General features: G+C 54.4%; 1 protein-coding gene across 1 annotated transcript in view; it reads right to left on the bottom strand.

Annotated features, from left to right (window-relative positions):
- The window catches only part of LOC306771819 (glutamate receptor ionotropic, delta-1-like), a gene marked incomplete at both ends in the record, with an annotated part of 685,025 nt that overhangs the window by 612,227 nt on the left and 52,439 nt on the right, over positions 1-20,359 (bottom strand). Inside the window, one exon of the mRNA XM_079261138.1 lies at positions 7,362-7,517. Coding sequence (XP_079117264.1) covers positions 7,362-7,517 — 156 coding nt within the window. The remainder of the gene's footprint in view (positions 1-7,361; positions 7,518-20,359) is intronic.

Genomic DNA, 20,359 nt, shown 5'->3' with positions numbered 1-20,359 from the left:
TCAGGGACAGGTAGACCAGGTCCTCCATCAGGGACATGTAGACCAGGTCCTCCATCAGGGACAGGTAGACCAGGTCCTCCACCAGGGACATGTAGACCAGGTCCTCCATCAGGGACAGGTAGACCAGGTCCTCCACCAGGGACAGGTAGACCAGGTCCTCCATCAGGGACAGGTAGACCAGGTCCTCCATCAGGGACATGTAGACCAGGTCCTCCATCAGGGACAGGTAGACCAGGTCCTCCACCAGGGACAGGTAGACCAGGTCCTCCATCAGGGACAGGTAGACCAGGTCCTCCACCAGGGACAGGTAGACCAGGTCCTCCATCAGGGACAGGTAGACCAGGTCCTCCATCAGGGACATGTAGACCAGGTCCTCCATCAGGGACAGGTAGACCAGGTCCTCCACCAGGGACAGGTAGACCAGGTCCTCCATCAGGGACAGGTAGACCAGGTCCTCCATCAGGGACATGTAGACCAGGTCCTCCATCAGGGACAGGTAGACCAGGTCCTCCACCAGGGACAGGTAGACCAGGTCCTCCATCAGGGACATGTAGACCAGGTCCTCCATCAGGGACAGGTAGACCAGGTCCTCCATCAAGGACAAGTAGACCAGGTCCTCCATCAGGGACAGGTAGACCAGGTCCTCCACCAGGGACAGGTAGACCAGGTCCTCCACCAGGGACAGGTAGACCAGGTCCTCCATCAGGGACATGTAGACCAGGTCCTCCATCAGGGACAGGTAGACCAGGTCCTCCATCAAGGACAAGTAGACCAGGTCCTCCATCAGGGACAGGTAGACCAGGTCCTCCACCAGGGACAGGTAGACCAGGTCCTCCACCAGGGACAGGTAGACCAGGTCCTCCATCAGGGACAAGGTAATGTTTCCGTGTCTATGTTCCTGCCATGCTACGTTTCTGTCATGAAATCATCATGAAGACACAGAGGGGGTGACCCGACTGCGTTGTTCGCAGCATGTTCACTAAAACGTTACATCAGCGCGTTACAACCCAGTCTCCCGTCACCGATACAACCCAGTCACCGATACAACCCAGTCTCCCGTCACCGATACAACCCAGTCACCGATACAACCCAGTCTCCCGTCACCGATACAACCCAGTCACCGATACAACCCAGTCTCCCGTCACCGATACAACCCAGTCACCGATACAACCCAGTCTCCCGTCACCGATACAACCCAGTCACCGATACAACCCAGTCACCGATACAACCCAGTCTCCCGTCGCCGATACAACCCAGTCTCCCGTCACGATACAACCCAGTCACCGATACAACCCAGTCTCCCGTCACCGATACAACCCAGTCACCGATACAACCCAGTCACCGATACAACCCAGTCTCCCGTCGCGGATACAACCCAGTCTCCCGTCACGATACAACCCAGTCACCGATACAACCCAGTCTCCCGTCACTGATACAACCCAGTCTCCCGTCACCGATACAACCCAGTCTCCCGTCACCGATACAACCCAGTCTCCCGTCTCCGATACAACCCAGTCTCCCGTCGCCGATACAACCCAGTCTCCCGTCGCCGATACAACCCAGTCTCCCATCACCGATACAACCCAGTCTCCCATCACCGATACAACCCAGTCTCCCGTCACCGATACAACCCAGTCACCGATACAACCCAGTCTCCGATACAACCCAGTCTCCCATCACCGATACAACCCAGTCACCGATACAACCCAGTCTCCCGTCTCCGATACAACCCAGTCTCCCGTCGCCGATACAACCCAGTCTCCCGTCGCCGATACAACCCAGTCTCCCATCACCGATACAACCCAGTCACCGATACAACCCAGTCTCCGATACAACCCAGTCTCCCATCACCGATACAACCCAGTCACCGATACAACCCAGTCTCCGATACAACCCAGTCTCCCGTCGCCGATACAACCCAGTCTCCCATCACCGATACAACCCAGTCACCGATACAACCCAGTCTCCGATACAACCCAGTCTCCCATCACTGATACAACCCAGTCACCGATACAACCCAGTCTCCCGTCGCCGATACAACCCAGTCTCCCGTCGCCGATACAACCCAGTCTCCCGTCGCCGATACAACCCAGTCTCCGATACAACCCAGTCTCCCGTCACCGATACAACCCAGTCTCCGATACAACCCAGTCTCCCGTCACTGATACAACCCAGTCTCCCGTCACTGATACAACCCAGTCTCCCGTCACCGATACAACCCAGTCTCCCGTCACTGATACAACCCAGTCTCCCGTCGCCGATACAACCCAGTCTCCCGTCGCCGATACAACCCAGTCTCCCATCACCGATACAACCCAGTCTCCCATCACTGATACAACCCAGTCTCCCGTCGCCGATACAACCCAGTCTCCCGTCGCCGATACAACCCAGTCTCCCGTCACCAATACAACCCAGTCTCCCGTCACCGATACAACCCAGTCTCCCGTCACTGATACAACCCAGTCACTGATACAACCCAGTCACTGATACAACCCAGTCACTGATACAACCCAGTCACTGATACAACCCAGTCTCCCGTCGCCGATACAACCCAGTCTCCGGTCACCGATACAACCCAGTCTCCGATACAACCCAGTCTCCGATACAACCCAGTCTCCCGTCGCGGATACAACCCAGTCTCCCGTCACTGATACAACCCAGTCTCCCGTCACTGATACAACCCAGTCTCCCGTCACCGATACCACCCAGTCTCCCGTCACCGATACCACCCAGTCTCCCGTCACCGATACAACCCAGTCTCCCGTCGCCGATACAACCCAGTCTCCCGTCACCAATACAACCCAGTCTCCCGTCACCAATACAACCCAGTCTCCCGTCACCGATACAACCCAGTCTCCCGTCACCGATACAACCCAGTCACTGATACAACCCAGTCACTGATACAACCCAGTCACTGATACAACCCAGTCTCCCGTCGCCGATACAACCCAGTCTCCGGTCACCAATACAACCCAGTCTCCGATACAACCCAGTCTCCGATACAACCCAGTCTCCCGTCGCCGATACAACCCAGTCTCCCGTCACCAATACAACCCAGTCTCCGATACAACCCAGTCTCCCGTCGCCGATACAACCCAGTCTCCCGTCGCCGATACAACCCAGTCTCCGATACAACCCAGTCTCCCGTCGCCGATACAACCCAGTCTCCCGTCACCAATACAACCCAGTCTCCGATACAACCCAGTCTCCCGTCGCCGATACAACCCAGTCTCCCGTCGCCGATACAACCCAGTCACCGATACAACCCAGTCTCCGATACAACCCAGTCTCCGATACAACCCAGTCTCCGATACAACCCAGTCACCCGTCACTGATACAACCCAGTCTCCCGTCACCGATACCACCCAGTCTCCCGTCACTGATACAACCCAGTCTCCCGTCACCGATACAACCCAGTCTCCCGTCGCCGATACAACCCAGTCTCCCATCACCGATACAACCCAGTCTCCCATCACCGATACAACCCAGTCTCCCATCACTGATACAACCCAGTCTCCCGTCGCCGATACAACCCAGTCTCCCGTCGCCGATACAACCCAGTCTCCCGTCACCGATACAACCCAGTCTCCCGTCACTGATACAACCCAGTCTCCCGTCGCCGATACAACCCAGTCTCCGGTCACCAATACAACCCAGTCTCCGATACCACCCAGTCTCCCGTCACCGATACCACCCAGTCTCCCGTCACTGATACAACCCAGTCTCCCGTCGCCGATACAACCCAGTCTCCCGTCACTGATACAACCCAGTCACTGATACAACCCAGTCACTGATACAACCCAGTCTCCCGTCGCCGATACAACCCAGTCTCCGGTCACCAATACAACCCAGTCTCCGATACAACCCAGTCTCCGATACAACCCAGTCTCCGATACAACCCAGTCTCCCGTCGCCGATACAACCCAGTCTCCGATACAACCCAGTCTCCGATACAACCCAGTCTCCCGTCACTGATACAACCCAGTCTCCCGTCACCGATACCACCCAGTCTCCCGTCACTGATACAACCCAGTCTCCCGTCACTGATACAACCCAGTCTCCCGTCACCAATACAACCCAGTCTCCGATACAACCCAGTCTCCGATACAACCCAGTCTCCCGTCACCAATACAACCCAGTCTCCGATACAACCCAGTCTCCCGTCACTGATACAACCCAGTCTCCCGTCACCGATACCACCCAGTCTCCCGTCACTGATACAACCCAGTCTCCCGTCACCGATACCACCCAGTCTCCCGTCACTGATACAACCCAGTCTCCCGTCACCGATACCACCCAGTCTCCCGTCACTGATACAACCCAGTCTCCCGTCGCCGATACAACCCAGTCTCCCGTCACCAATACAACCCAGTCTCCCGTCACTGATACAACCCAGTCACTGATACAACCCAGTCACTGATACAACCCAGTCTCCCGTCGCCGATACAACCCAGTCTCCGGTCACCAATACAACCCAGTCTCCCGTCACCAATACAACCCAGTCTTCGATACAACCCAGTCTCCCGTCACTGATACAACCCAGTCTCCCGTCACCGATACCACCCAGTCTCCCGTCACTGATACAACCCAGTCTCCCGTCACCGATACCACCCAGTCTCCCGTCACCGATACAACCCAGTCTCCCGTCGCCGATACAACCCAGTCTCCCGTCGCCGATACAACCCAGTCTCCGATACAACCCAGTCTCCCGTCACTGATACAACCCAGTCTCCGGTCACCAATACAACCCAGTCTCCCGTCGCCGATACAACCCAGTCTCCGATACAACCCAGTCACCGGTCACCAATACAACCCAGTCACCGATACAACCCAGTCACCGGTCACCAATACAACCCAGTCTCCGATACAACCCAGTCACCGGTCACCAATACAACCCAGTCTCCCGTCGCCGATGCAACCCAGTCTCCCGTCGCCGATGCAACCCAGTCTCCCGTCGCCGATGCAATCCACACAGCTCATTGTTCTCCACGCAGCCGGTCTCCTGCTGCAGGTTTTAGCTCCACACCATCTAATCTGGAAGCTGCTCTCGCCGCCTCGGCGTTCAACACTAGCTGGCTGACGGCCGTCTGGATTTTCCTCTGGAGCTTTGAAGCATCTACAGTGGCCTGAACTACTACAAGTCAGACTGGGAAATGTGGCCAATCCAAGCCCTTCTAATGGGTTAAATATTCTGCTTTTATGTGTAAATGAAAAACAAGCCCGACAGACTGCAGCGAGGCTCCTTCCTCACCTCTGCACAACCTCCCGACTCTTCCTTGTCCAAACGCTCTCGGTCACTGGAGACTTTAAAACAGAGTTACATTTATGTCCCCAATCAGACATGACAAGCAGATGGCCCGCCACTGATCTATGGCACCACTGAAGGCCTTATTGCTGTCAGCCCATCTCCAGTTAGCTGTGATGAAGAGGAAATATGGCCCTCCACTGATGCTGTCGTCTTACAGCAGCTGGATGTAAATGTTCCATGTATGAGTGACTTGGCCAGTTTAGGACGGGCCATTAGGGCTGCCGGTACTGACATGATGGGATTTATGGAGCATTAAGCATTGGGAGAAGTTGTTGTCAAAGAGTGGAGGAGAGAAGAAGAACAGAGGAAGATGAGAATGGTACTAATTCATCGTGTGGAGTCCTGCAGAGCGTTGCTATAAAACACGTTTAACACTCGGCTAGCTAACTTTACTGAAAGCCAGGCGACCAGGCAGAAGCTAGCATCCTGCTGGAGGCAAGCAGTAGCAGTCTGCTAGCTCCACTAGCTTGGACCCGAGCAGCATCGTAAACTGCTGAGCAAAAGACGCAGAAAATGAGCTTGTAAAGACAGAAAAGCTTGTTATGAAGTAAATTATTGGATTTAAATCCACTGCAGCTTGTAGCCTCATAAGCTGGTGAGATGTGCGGCGTCTGTGGTCCGGGTTTATTCCCGCCTCCATAAATACTCTCATCAGAAGACAAACGGCATTCTTCATCTGAGTGGATCTGTTACACAATTCTCTAGCTCACCTCTCAGTCAGGGACTCGACCCGCCGGCAGAGGAAAACACGCCGCGCCTGCAGATCCAGCAGACTCCTTGATTAGATGGAGAGACGGCTCTGCGTTGGGAACTGCAGGCATGGAATCCGAGCGGATTGCTTTGACAGATGCTTTCAGAGACATTCTCCACAGAATCAACAGAAGGTTTGCTGATAGCGTCCATGTTTTCCATATGCATGTGTGGATGAAGTAAACAGAGGAATGAGAGGAGCTCGCCACGCAGCATCGCGCCTGGACCCCCGGGGACGGACGGAGCCGACGGCACGAAGCCGCCAAGCTGAAGGAGGCGTTTCTGCACGCAGAGACAACAGGCGAGGTGAGAAACGGCTTTAAAACTCCAGCAGGTGAAGGCGGATCTGTAGCGAGGAGGGAAGCAGGTCTTTGGCAGCACCTGAACTGTGGAATGATCCTCCTCTACACGTTAGACTGGCCTCCTCTGTATCTGCCTTCAAATCTGGACTGAAGTTTGTTAAGCTGGATTTTTAAATCTGATTTTATTTTGATTGTTTTACTTTTATTGCTTTTATTTTTTTTAATTGTTTTTAGATAATTTTTTTGAAGTTGTCCTAATGTCCCTGGCTTTACCCCGTCCACCAGGCATCCTCGTTTCTTCATCACCGTCTGAAATCAATCCTGATGTTGACAAACATGGAAACAATGATGTTATTTTAACCTCTTCATTTCATTTTATTGTTTTATATCCAGAAAATCAGAAGCATCATCTCTATCATTCTGGATTACGATCAAAATATCTCTGCAGTGCTGCAGTGGAGACTTTTCTTGCAGTGAAGAGTTTTATTTTGTCCCTTCAGACTTTCCGTAGTCAGTTTATACTCCTTTAGAGGTTTCCTTTAAAGGAACATTATCTGGTGGAGGTGAAGAGGGAGAGAAAGGTACGAGCCCTCTCGGGGTCTGGGGGCCTCTGGAGGCCTCTGAGCTGAGTTCCAGGCCAGTGTGGACGTAGAATAAACTCCACATGCACTTTCAGCACAATGAGAGGTAAGAGCGACGTCTCTGTGCTCTTCTTCAGCAGCAAACCTCATGGATGAAGATCCTGCTGCAGCGAGCAGGAAAAACTTTCCCACAGCTGAAGCTGCTTTCCGTCTCACATGAACAGACGGCCGTGATGCTCCCTGGTTGGATGAGACGATGCTGCAGCTACGCTGACGTCAGGTTGCAGTTCCCGTCTGATCAGCCAGCAGTTTGTTTCTCAGTAAAACAGCCATCACCACAATCGGAGGCGGAGCAGCAGAGCGGACCCTCTGCACGCCGTCCCAGTTCCAAAGTCCTAGATAGAAAGCAGCAGCTCTTACCTTCCTGCACCGCCTGGAAGGGGTTGTTGGGCTCGATGAGCTTTATGGAGTGTGTGATCTTCTCGCTCTGCAGGATGTCGTCGCTCAGGCTGAGATCCGACACGGCGAGCTGGAACACCTCATCATCCCGCGCTGCGTTCTCCTCAAATATTGCACCTGGACAGGTGAAGAGAGCAGGGAGAGCTGGTCACTGCAGGACCTGAGAGACATGTCCACCCTGGAGGAGCTGCTGCAGCAGGACATGCATTACTGCACATCTGGACCTGCAGGCATCTGGACCTGCAGGCATCTGGACCTGCAGGCATCTGGACCTGCAGGCATCTGGACCTGCAGGCATCTGGACCTGCAGACATCTGGACCTGAAGGCATCTGGACCTGAAGGCATCTGGACCTGCAGACATCTGGACCTGCAGACATCTGGACCTGAACGCATCTAGACCTGCAGACATCTGGACCTGCAGGCATCTGGACCTGCAGGCATCTAGACCTGCAGGCATCTGGACCTGCAGGCATCTGGACCTGCAGGCATCTGGACCTGCAGACATCTGGACCTGCAGGCATCTAGACCTGAACGCATCTAGACCTGCAGACATCTGGACCTGCAGACATCTAGACCTGCAGACATCTGGACCTGCAGACATCTGGACCTGCAGACATCTGGACCTGAACGCATCTAGACCTGCAGACATCTGGACCAGCAGACATCTGGACCTGCAGACATCTGGACCTGAACGCATCTAGACCTGCAGACATCTGGACCTGCAGACATCTGGACCTGCAGACATCTGGACCTGAACGCATCTAGACCTGCAGACATCTGGACCAGCAGACATCTGGACCTGCAGACATCTGGACCTGAACGCATCTGGACCTGCAGACATCTGGACCTGCAGACATCTGGACCTGAACGCATCTAGACCTGCAGACATCTGGACCTGCAGACATCTAGACCTGCAGACATCTGGACCTGAACGCATCTGGACCTGCAGACATCTGGACCAGCAGACATCTGGACCTGAACGCATCTAGACCTGCAGACATCTGGACCTGCAGACATCTGGACCTGAACGCATCTGGACCTGCAGACATCTGGACCAGCAGACATCTGGACCTGAACGCATCTAGACCTGCAGACATCTGGACCTGAAGGCATCTGGACCTGCAAACATCTGGACCTGCAGACATCTGGACCTGAACGCATCTAGACCTGCAGACATCTGGACCTGCAGACATCTGGACCTGAAGGCATCTGGACCTGCAAACATCTGGACCTGAAGGCATCTGGACCTGAAGGCATCTGGACCTGAACGCATCTAGACCTGCAGACATCTGGACCTGAACGCATCTAGACCTGCAGACATCTGGACCTGCAGACATCTGGACCTGCAGACATCTAGACCTGCAGACATCTAGACCTGCAGACATCTGGACCTGAAGGCATCTGGACCTGAAGGCATCTGGACCTGCAGACATCTGGACCAGCAGACATCTAGACCTGCAGACCTCTGGACCTGCAGACATCTAGACCTGCAGACATCTGGACCTGAAGGCATCTAGACCTGCAGACATCTGGACCAGCAGACATCTAGACCTGCAGACATCTGGACCTGCAGACATCTGGACCTGCAGACATCTGGACCTGCAGACATCTGGACCTGAACGCATCTAGACCTGCAGACATCTGGACCAGCAGACATCTAGACCTGCAGACATCTGGACCTGCAGACATCTAGACCTGCAGACATCTGGACCTGAAGGCATCTGGACCTGCAGACATCTGGACCTGCAGACATCTAGACCTGCAGACATCTGGACCTGAAGGCATCTGGACCTGCAGACATCTGGACCTGCAGGCATCTGGACCTGAAGGCATCTGGACCTGAAGGCATCTGGACCAGCAGACATCTGGACCAGCAGACATCTGGACCTGCAGACATCTAGACCTGCAGACATCTAGACCTGCAGACATCTGGACCTGCAAACATCTGGACCTGCAGACATCTGGACCTGAACGCATCTAGACCTGCAGACATCTGGACCAGCAGACATCTGGACCTGCAGACATCTAGACCTGCAGACATCTGGACCAGCAGACATCTGGACCAGCAGACATCTAGACCTGCAGACATCTGGACCTGCAGACATCTGGACCTGCAGACATCTGGACCTGCAGACATCTGGACCAGCAGACATCTGGACCTGCAGACATCTGGACCAGCAGACATCTGGACCTGCAGACATCTAGACCTGCAGACATCTGGACCTGAAGGCATCTGGACCTGCAAACATCTGGACCTGCAGGCATCTGGACCTGCAGACATCTGGACCTGAACGCATCTAGACCTGCAGACATCTGGACCAGCAGACATCTGGACCTGCAGACATCTAGACCTGCAGACATCTGGACCTGCAGACATCTGGACCAGCAGACATCTGGACCTGCAGACATCTGGACCTGAAGGCATCTGGACCTGCAAACATCTGGACCTGCAGACATCTGGACCTGAACGCATCTAGACCTGCAGACATCTGGACCTGAACGCATCTAGACCTGCAGACATCTGGACCTGCAGACATCTGGACCAGCAGACATCTGGACCTGCAGACATCTAGACCTGCAGACATCTGGACCTGAACGCATCTAGACCTGCAGACATCTGGACCTGAACGCATCTAGACCTGCAGACATCTGGACCTGCAGACATCTGGACCAGCAGACATCTGGACCTGCAGACATCTGGACCTGAAGGCATCTGGACCTGCAAACATCTGGACCTGCAGACATCTGGACCTGAACGCATCTAGACCTGCAGACATCTGGACCTGAACGCATCTAGACCTGCAGACATCTGGACCTGCAGACATCTGGACCTGAAGGCATCTGGACCTGCAAACATCTGGACCTGCAGACATCTGGACCTGAACGCATCTAGACCTGCAGACATCTGGACCTGCAGACATCTGGACCTGCTGGTTTACGCTGCATTCACGAAACCAAACATAAAAGAACTTTCTGAATACAAGAAAGGAAGCGACACCAAGATATTTTCCTTTTACTCAGCATGAAACCAAAGTTTTAGTTTATTTTGTCTTGTCCAGCATTGAAGCAGCAGAATGATGATTTGGATGCTGTGTTCTGCTGAGCTGATTTACTTTGCCAAAGGAAGCTTTATGGATATAATGCTCCCCTTGATATTCTGGATTCTGATTTTATTTTTCTATTTATTTTTCATAATTGTTTGTATTACAAAGTTTGTACTGCTGGACCGGACCGGAGAGGACAGAAGAGGGAAAGAAAGAGAATCGAAAAGAAGAGAAAACAGAAAACACCTTGTAGAGAGAAAGAACAACCTACAGACATTTGCATGTATATCAACACACATACACACCCACTTATATATACACACATCCATACACCTACACACACTGGAGTCATGTTCCCCCTGCGGGAGGATGAAGCCGTCAACTGTCAGTAAAACCCAGAGCTCACAAGTTAGATCAGACACACAGGAAGAAAACCAGCTGCTGTTAGTAAATGAACCTGCAGACGACTCAGTGACTGTGGCACATGCAGAACATACAGAGTGGAACGTGTTCAGAGAGGAGTGATCATGCTAATGTGGCCCCGCCCACACAATGTGACCACATAAAGGCGAGAGGAAAGCCAGCAGAACCCTGAGACCCGGGCAGCCAGCAGCCGTCCCCAAGCACAGACCCCAACCACCCCTCTCTGGAGCCAGCCATGCATCCACCCAGGGGGTGGCCAAGAGGGGGGCCCCAGCCAGAGCCCCCCACGGTCAGGTGGAACAGGCCCCAGCAGCGCTGATAAAGCCTCATGAAGTTGCAGGCACAGAAAATCTTAATTTTAAGTGGAAATTAGGAGCAAAAGGACAGACGGTGTTTAAACGTCCCAAATCTCCCAGTTTTTTTTACCTTATCCTGCGGCGTAGCACTTCGACATTAGCACAGCTTTTTATCACAGGTTCCATCTGGGATAAATAATCTTCATTTCAACTGCTGTGTCTGTCAACGGACAGACACCTTGGTGGGTGGCGGTCAGGTCATTAAACCCCCATACGGCTCCTAAAACCTGCACGACCTCAGCCTAACGTCAGGCCGAAACAGGAACTCCAAAAACAGCAGTATTTTATCCTTTTTATTACCAGTTTGACCACATGACAATTGGACTTTTCCCTCCAGTGTTAGATTAATATTTTACTAAAAATCTACAACAAAACATCACAGATTCAATTTTTTCAGTAAGTAATTACTTTAAAGTGGAAAAGAAACAGTCAAGCAAACTAACATTATTTACTAGACCCTGTCATAATCTCATCAAAATTAATATTACAAACGTGACAAATATTAACATATACAAGAAAACCGTAGTTTAGTTTTATCTATTGTAGCAAGAGCGCCGCCATCTTGCAGTACCGTAAACGGTGACGTCACGGGGTTGGTTGGTTCTTTGGCTGCGAGCTGAATGAATCCATTCTACCTAAAGCAGTAACACGATTAATAAGAGTGGTACAATGGAGGACCAAACTGAAAGACTGAGTGAATATAATAACCCCATTGCCTACGCTTTCGAGCCGGATGAGTTGAGCAGTGATGAGGAGGGAGGAGGAAGATGCGGAGCCGGTGCTTCTCTATGGGGCGGAGCGGGTCGGTACGACCACCTGGTGTAGGTGTGGCTGCTGTTCTGCGATGCCCACAATAGTGGAGTCGATCTGCTGCCAAGACGCTGACTTAGACCATGTCTAGCGCGGTAAATCGTGCATAACTGAAGTCCGCACGTTTGATCTACTGTGCCGGGAGGTGGACGTGTTGGCGGTGGCCATGCTGTCCCTGAAGGATGTCCGAGCGGAGACACTGGAGCGTCCGGTTAACAGAAGCTAACTGTTAGAAAAGCTAGCTAATGTTAGTAATCACTGCTGGTTTAATCTCAAATAAAATAAACACTGCAGTGAAACAGTAATATGATGGAAAAGATGCAAACAATATTTCCATTTGCAATTAGCTAATAAAACGTCTAAATTTATTTTGTTCCCGGCTAACACTGCTAGCTAATGACAAGCTAAACAATAGCGTTAGCTAACAATAACATGAGGAGCTCGTCTTATGTGTGAAGTTGTTTCCTGCTGTCTAAACATTGTTAGTGTATAAAAACTGTACTTTTGTTATTACAATAAAGTTTAAAGATTAAAAAAGCCTTTAAGTTAAATTTATATAAACTTGTTGAACAAATCCAAACAAGACTCGTGGCCAATCGGAGGGTTCTTCCTCTTCTGTGCTTTCAACCAGCGCAGAAGCACAGTTCTTCTTTTTAGCGGACGTTTGTGAAAATAAGCTGTTTTGCCCCCCGCCCGAACTCTGTAAAACTCATTTTTACACCCGGGAGCAACGCAGTAGTGCCCCGCCTTCTGCCTCCTCTTCTCTTTTGGTTCACTAGTCTCCATTGTTTACTCTGTTGTCTCTGTTAATTTGATGCGCACAACGGGACTCTCATCAGGACCGCCAAACCAACCAACCCCATGACGTCTCCGTTTACAGTATGGCAAGATGGCAGTGCTCTTGCTACAAAAGATAAAACTAAACTACGTTTTTCTTGTATATGTTAATATTTTTCACATTTGGAATATTATTATTGATGAGATGATGACTGAGTCCAGTAAATAATGTTAGTTTGCTTGACTGTTTCATTTCCACTTTAACATGTTTTAAACGCGTTTTCCACAAAAATGCTAATTTGCATTTGTTTAGCAGACTGCTGTAATAACGGTTCGAAGAGCAGCTGAGATGGTAAAACAGAGTCCAGACGCAGCTCAACAGGTGCTAAACTGTAGGTCTGGGTGATTAATCGGATTTTAATCTCAGTACGATCTGGGTTTCCAACGATGATAAAAATAAAAGGGTGTGATTATTGTTCTCTCTGCAGTTTCCTCTCCTGCTGTCTTCAGCTGCTAATCGAGCGTCTCTGGCGTTGCAGCGCTGTGCTGTAAACTCCTCCCACAGCCGCTTTGCTTTCATTCAGACACTGTTGCCAACTTGGAGACTTTCTTGCTAAATCTGGAGATTTAGCGACAAATCTAGCAACTTTTACTGGAGTTATTAGAGACTTTTCTGGTGTTTTGGCGACTGACTTGAAGGCACATATTGTTCTGCAGTTGCTGTAAGGAAGGAGCAGCGGGAGCCTCTCCCGTCCTAAAGCACTCCCAGGCGGCCAGTCTCAGTCGGCTCCGGCTGCAGGTCCATGTAGAATAACTGCAGTAGGTTGTGGAAGTTCACCTAAACATAGTTTATACCATTGTCAGTGACAACTGGCTGCATTATTTTCCTATACATAGTTCGGCCAGTTAAACACTGTAATATCCCTCCGTTACGGGGCGTTACCATAGCAACGCGTTAACCAGCTGGTTCAGATCAGCCGTCTTTTAAAAGGTGAATGAGAGAAACGCGCTGCAGCCTGACAGCAGTTGTTTGGTATAAAACGTACATCCAGGCCAAGATAAAATAGTTCCTATATAAGCAGTAAAAGCAGATTAAACAACTTGGAACCGTCCATTAGACGGTTATAATGCACGACACGGAGTCTAGAACACCACGACGCGCAGCGTTGTTTAAAAATACTGGATAATTGTGTTAAATAATCGAGATCTCAATTTCAGTCAAAATAATCGAGATTATCATTTTTGTCATAATCGAGATTCCCTACCAAACAGGTGCTAAATAAATGCTAAATAGGCCAAACCAGACCAGGTTGTCAGCCAATAGGACCCTCCCCCTGTAGGACAGCTGAGGCAGCAACCACGTCCAGTTGGACAACGTAGTACACACTCTCTCCATGATGCCCTCCCAATTCTTTTCCTGGTAAACCTCGCTTCCCAAATAAACACCGAAAACCTTCAGCCCCTGGTTCCCCCATCTGAGGCATTCAGGCAGAATGCCTCAGATGGGGACAGTAGGCAGAGTGGGATTGTCAGCCTACTGTCCAACCAGTGCAGTCTCACTCTTTCTCCAGTTAACCTTAGCTGCAGAAACCTGAGCGAATAAGTCCAGACTGCTCTTTAGCTGATCCACATCCCTCTGGTTCCTGACCAACACCGTAATGTCATCTGCATAGGCGGAGAGTACCAGCGAAGGGCGATGAGATAAACCCGGTAGCAAGAGACCCGATAACTGAGAGCTTAACCGATGTAATAGTGGTTCAATAGAGATAGTGTACAGGTGTTCAGACAGCGGACACCCCTCTCTAAACCTTAACTGGACAGCTCAGCCCCCCACCCACTTTGATCAAACAAGAAGCATCTTCATACATCAAGATCAGAAAAGAGACAAAACCATCCTCAAAACCATCCTCCATCACACCCTGCTCCACCACAATCTGCTCCACCACAGGCTGCTCCACCACACCCTGCTCCACCACACCCTGCTCCACCACACCCTGCTCCATCACACCCTGCTCCACCACAATCTGCTCCACCACAGGCTGCTCCACCACACCCTGCTCCATCACACCCTGCTCCACCACACCCTGCTCCACCACACCCTGCTCCATCACACCCTGCTCCACCACACCCTGCTCCACCACAGGCTGCTCCATCACACCCTGCTCCATCACACCCTGCTCCATCACACCCTGCTCCATCACACCCTGCTCCACCACAGGCTGCTCCACCACACCCTGCTCCACCACAGGCTGCTCCACCACACCCTGCTCCACCACAGGCTGCTCCACCACACCCTGCTCCATCACACCATGCTCCACCACAGGCTGCTCCATCACACCCTGCTCCACCACAGGCTGCTCCACCACACCCTGCTCCACCACACCCTGCTCCACCACAGGCTGCTCCACCACACCCTGCTCCACCACACCCTGCTCCACCACAGGCTGCTCCATCACACCCTGCTCCACAACACCCTGCTCCATCACACCCTGCTCCATCACACCCTGCTCCACCACAGGCTGCTCCACCACACCCTGCTCCACCACACCCTGCTCCACCACACCCTGCTCCATTACACCCTGCTCCACCACAGGCTGCTCCACCACACCATGCTCCATCACACACTGCTCCACCACAGGCTGCTCCACCACAGGCTGCTCCATCACACCCTGCTCCACCACAGGCTGCTCCATCACACCCTGCTCCACCACACCCTGCTCCATCACACCATGCTCCATCACACCCTGCTCCATCACAGGCTGCTCCACCACACCCTGCTCCACCACAGGCTGCTCCACCACACCCTGCTCCACCACACCCTGCTCCACCACACCCTGCTCCACCACAGGCTGCTCCACCACACCCTGCTCCATCACACCCTGCTCCACCACACCCTGCTCCATCACACCCTGCTCCATCACACCCTGCTCCACCACACCATGCTCCATCACACCCTGCTCCATCACACCCTGCTCCACCACAGGCTGCTCCATCACACCCTGCTCCATCACACCCTGCTCCACCACAATCTGCTCCACCACACCATGCTCCATCACACCCTGCTCCATCACACCCTGCTCCATCACACCCTGCTCCACCACAATCTGCTCCACCACACCATGCTCCATCACACCCTGCTCCACCACAGGCTGCTCCACCACACCCTGCTCCACCACACCATGCTCCATCACACCCTGCTCCACCACAGGCTGCTCCACCACACCCTGCTCCATCACACCCTGCTCCACCACAGGCTGCTCCATCACACCCTGCTCCATCACACCCTGCTCCACCACACCCTGCTCCATCACGCCCTGCTCCATCACACCCTGCTCCACCACACCCTGCTCCACCACACCCTGCTCCACCACGCCCTGCTCCATCACGCCCTGCTCCACCACAGGCTGCTCCACCACACCCTGCTCCACCACACCCTGCTCCATCACAGGCTGCTCCACCACACCCTGCTCCATCACACCCTGCTCCACCACACCCTGCTCCATCACACCCTGCTCCATCACAGGCTGCTCCACCACACCCTGCTCCACCACACCCTGCTCCATCACACCCTGCTCCACCACACCCTGCTCCACCACAGGCTGCTCCACCACACCCTGCTCCACCACACCCTGCTCCATCACACCCTGCTCCATCACACCCTGCTCCACAACACCCTGCTCCACAACACCCTGCTCCATCACACCCTGCTCCACCACACCCTGCTCCACAACACCCTGCTCCACCACACCCTGCTCCATCACACCCTGCTCCATCACAGGCTGCTCCACCAAACCCTGCTCCATCACAGGCTGCTCCACCACACCCTGCTCCATCACACCCTGCTCCACCACACCCTGCTCCATCACACCATGCTCCACCACAGGCTGCTCCACCACAGGCTGCTCCACCACACCCTGCTCCACAACACCCTGCTCCACAACACCCTGCTCCATCACACCCTGCTCCACCACACCCTGCTCCACAACACCCTGCTCCACCACACCCTGCTCCATCACACCCTGCTCCATCACAGGCTGCTCCACCAAACCCTGCTCCATCACAGGCTGCTCCACCACACCCTGCTCCATCACAGGCTGCTCCACCACACCCTGCTCCATCACACCCTGCTCCACCACACCCTGCTCCATCACACCATGCTCCACCACAGGCTGCTCCACCACAGGCTGCTCCACCACACCCTGCTCCATCACACCCTGCTCCACCACACCCTGCTCCATCACACCATGCTCCACCACACCCTGCTCCATCACACCCTGCTCCACAACACCCTGCTCCACAACACACTGCTCCATCACACCCTGCTCCATCACACCATGCTCCACCACACCCTGCTCCACCACACCATGCTCCACCACACCCGGCTCCACCACACCCTGCTCCATCACACCCTGCTCCACCACACCCTGCTCCATCACACCCTGCTCCATCACACCCTGCTCCACCACACCCTGCTCCATCACACCCTGCTCCACCACAGGCTGCTCCACCACACCCTGCTCCATCACACCCTGCTCCACCACACCTAGCTCCAACACACCCTGCTCCAACACACCATGCTCCATCACACCCTGCTCCACCACACCCTGCTCCATCACACCCTGTTCCATCACACCCTGCTCCACCACACCCTGCTCCACCACACCATGCTCCACCACACCCTGCTCCACCACACCCTGCTCCATCACACCCTGCTCCATCACAGGCTGCTCCACCACACCCTGCTCCATCACACCATGCTCCACCACACCCTGCTCCACCACACCCTGCTCCATCACACCATGCTCCACCACACCCTGCTCCATCACACCATGCTCCACCACACCCTGCTCCACCACACCCTGCTCCACCACACCCTGCTCCATCACAGGCTGCTCCACCACACCCTGCTCCATCACACCCTGCTCCATCACACCCTGCTCCACCACACCCTGCTCCATCACACCCTGCTCCACCACACACTGCTCCACCACACACTGCTCCATCACACCCTGCTCCACCACACCCTGCTCCATCACACCCTGCTCCATCACACACTGCTCCACCACACACTGCTCCATCACACCCTGCTCCACCACACCCTGCTCCACCACACCCTGCTCCACCACACCCTGCTCCATCACACCCTGCTCCATCACACACTGCTCCACCACACACTGCTCCATCACACCCTGCTCCACCACACCCTGCTCCACCACACCCTGCTCCATCACACCATGCTCCACCACACCCTGCTCCACCACACCCTGCTCCATCACACCCTGCTCCATCACAGGCTGCTCCACCACACCCTGCTCCATCACAGGCTGCTCCACCACACCCTGCTCCATCACAGGCTGCTCCACCACACCCTGCTCCATCACACCCTGCTCCACCACACCCTGCTCCACCACACCCTGCTCCATCACACCCTGCTCCATCACACCCTGCTCCACCACACCCTGCTCCATCACACCCTGCTCCACCACACCCTGCTCCATCACACCATGCTCCACCACACCCTGCTCCATCACACCCTGCTCCATCACACCCTGCTCCACCACACCCTGCTCCACCACACCCTGCTCCATCACAGGCTGCTCCACCACACCCTGCTCCATCACACCATGCTCCACCACACCCTGCTCCATCACACCCTGCTCCATCACAGGCTGCTCCACCACAGGCTGCTCCACCACAGGCTGCTCCACCACACCCTGCTCCATCACACCCTGCTCCACCACAGGCTGCTCCACCACAGGCTGCTCCACCACACCCTGCTCCACCACAGGCTGCTCCACTACACCCTGCTCCACCACACCCTGCTCCACCACAGGCTGCTCCACCACACCCTGCTCCATCACACCCTGCTCCACCACAGGCTGCTCCACTACACCCTGCTCCACCACACCCTGCTCCATCACAGGCTGCTCCACCACACCCTGCTCCATCACAGGCTGCTCCACCACACCCTGCTCCATCACAGGCTGCTCCATCACACCCTGCTCCATCACACCCTGCTCCACCACACCCTGCTCCATCACACCCTGCTCCACCACACCCTGCTCCACCACACCCTGCTCCATCACACCCTGCTCCATCACACCCTGCTCCATCACACCCTGCTCCACCACACCCTGCTCCATCACACCCTGCTCCACCACACCCTGCTCCACCACACCCTGCTCCATCACACCCTGCTCCATCACACCCTGCTCCACCACACCCTGCTCCACCACACCCTGCTCCACCACAGGCTGCTCCACCACAGGCTGCTCCACTACACCCTGCTCCACCACACCCTGCTCCACCACACTCTGCTCCATCACACCATGCTCCACCACACCCTGCTCCAACACACCCAGCTCCACCACACCCTGCTCCATCACACCCAGCTCCACCACACCCTGCTCCAACACACCCAGCTCCACCACACCCTGCTCCATCACACCCTGCTCCACAACAGGCTGCTCCAAAACACCCTGCTCCATCACACCATGCTCCATCACACCCTGCTCCACCACACCCTGCTCCACAACAGGCTGCTCCAACACACCCTGCTCCATCACACCCTGCTCCACAACAGGCTGCTCCAACACACCCTGCTCCATCACACCCTGCTCCAACACACCCTGCTCCACAACAGGCTGCTCCAACACACCCAGTTCCATCACACCCTGCTCCACAACAGGCTGCTCCAACACACCCTGCTCCATCACACCGTGCTCCATCACACCCTGCTCCAACACACCCTGCTCCACAACAGGCTGCTCCAACACACCCAGTTCCATCACACCCTGCTCCACAACAGGCTGCTCCAACACACCCTGCTCCACCACACCCTGCTCCACAACAGGCTGCTCCAACACACCCAGTTCCATCACACCCTGCTCCACAACAGGCTGCTCCAACACACCCTGCTCCACCACACCCTGCTCCACAACAGGCTGCTCCAACACACCCTGCTCCAACACACCCTGCTCCATCACACCCTGCTCCAACACACCCTGCTCCACAACAGGCTGCTCCAACACACCCAGTTCCATCACACCCTGCTCCACAACAGGCTGCTCCAACACACCATGCTCCATCACACCCTGCTCCATCACACCCTGCTCCACCACACCCTGCTCCACCACACCCTGCTCCACCACTCCCTGCTCCATCACACCCTGCTCCACCACACCATGCTCCATCACACCCTGCTCCATCACACCCTGCTCCATCACACCCTGCTCCATTACACCCTGCTCCACCACACCATGCTCCATCACACCCTGCTCCATTACACCCTGCTCCACCACACCCTGCTCCATCACACCCTGCTCCATCACACCCTGCTCCACCACACCATGCTCCATCACACCCTGCTCCACCACACCCTGCTCCATCACACCCTGCTCCACCACACCATGCTCCATCACACCCTGCTCCATCACACCCTGCTCCACCACACCATGCTCCATCACACCCTGCTCCACCACACCATGCTCCATCACACCCTGCTCCATTACACCCTGCTCCATCACACCCTGCTCCATCACACCCTGC

Source organism: Telmatherina bonti (assembly GCF_933228915.1).
Source record: "Telmatherina bonti genome assembly, chromosome: 21".
Lineage (NCBI taxonomy): Eukaryota > Metazoa > Chordata > Actinopteri > Atheriniformes > Telmatherinidae > Telmatherina > Telmatherina bonti.
The sequence above is the reverse complement of the archived record's forward strand: the minus strand, read 5'-3'. Positions and strand labels throughout refer to the sequence as shown.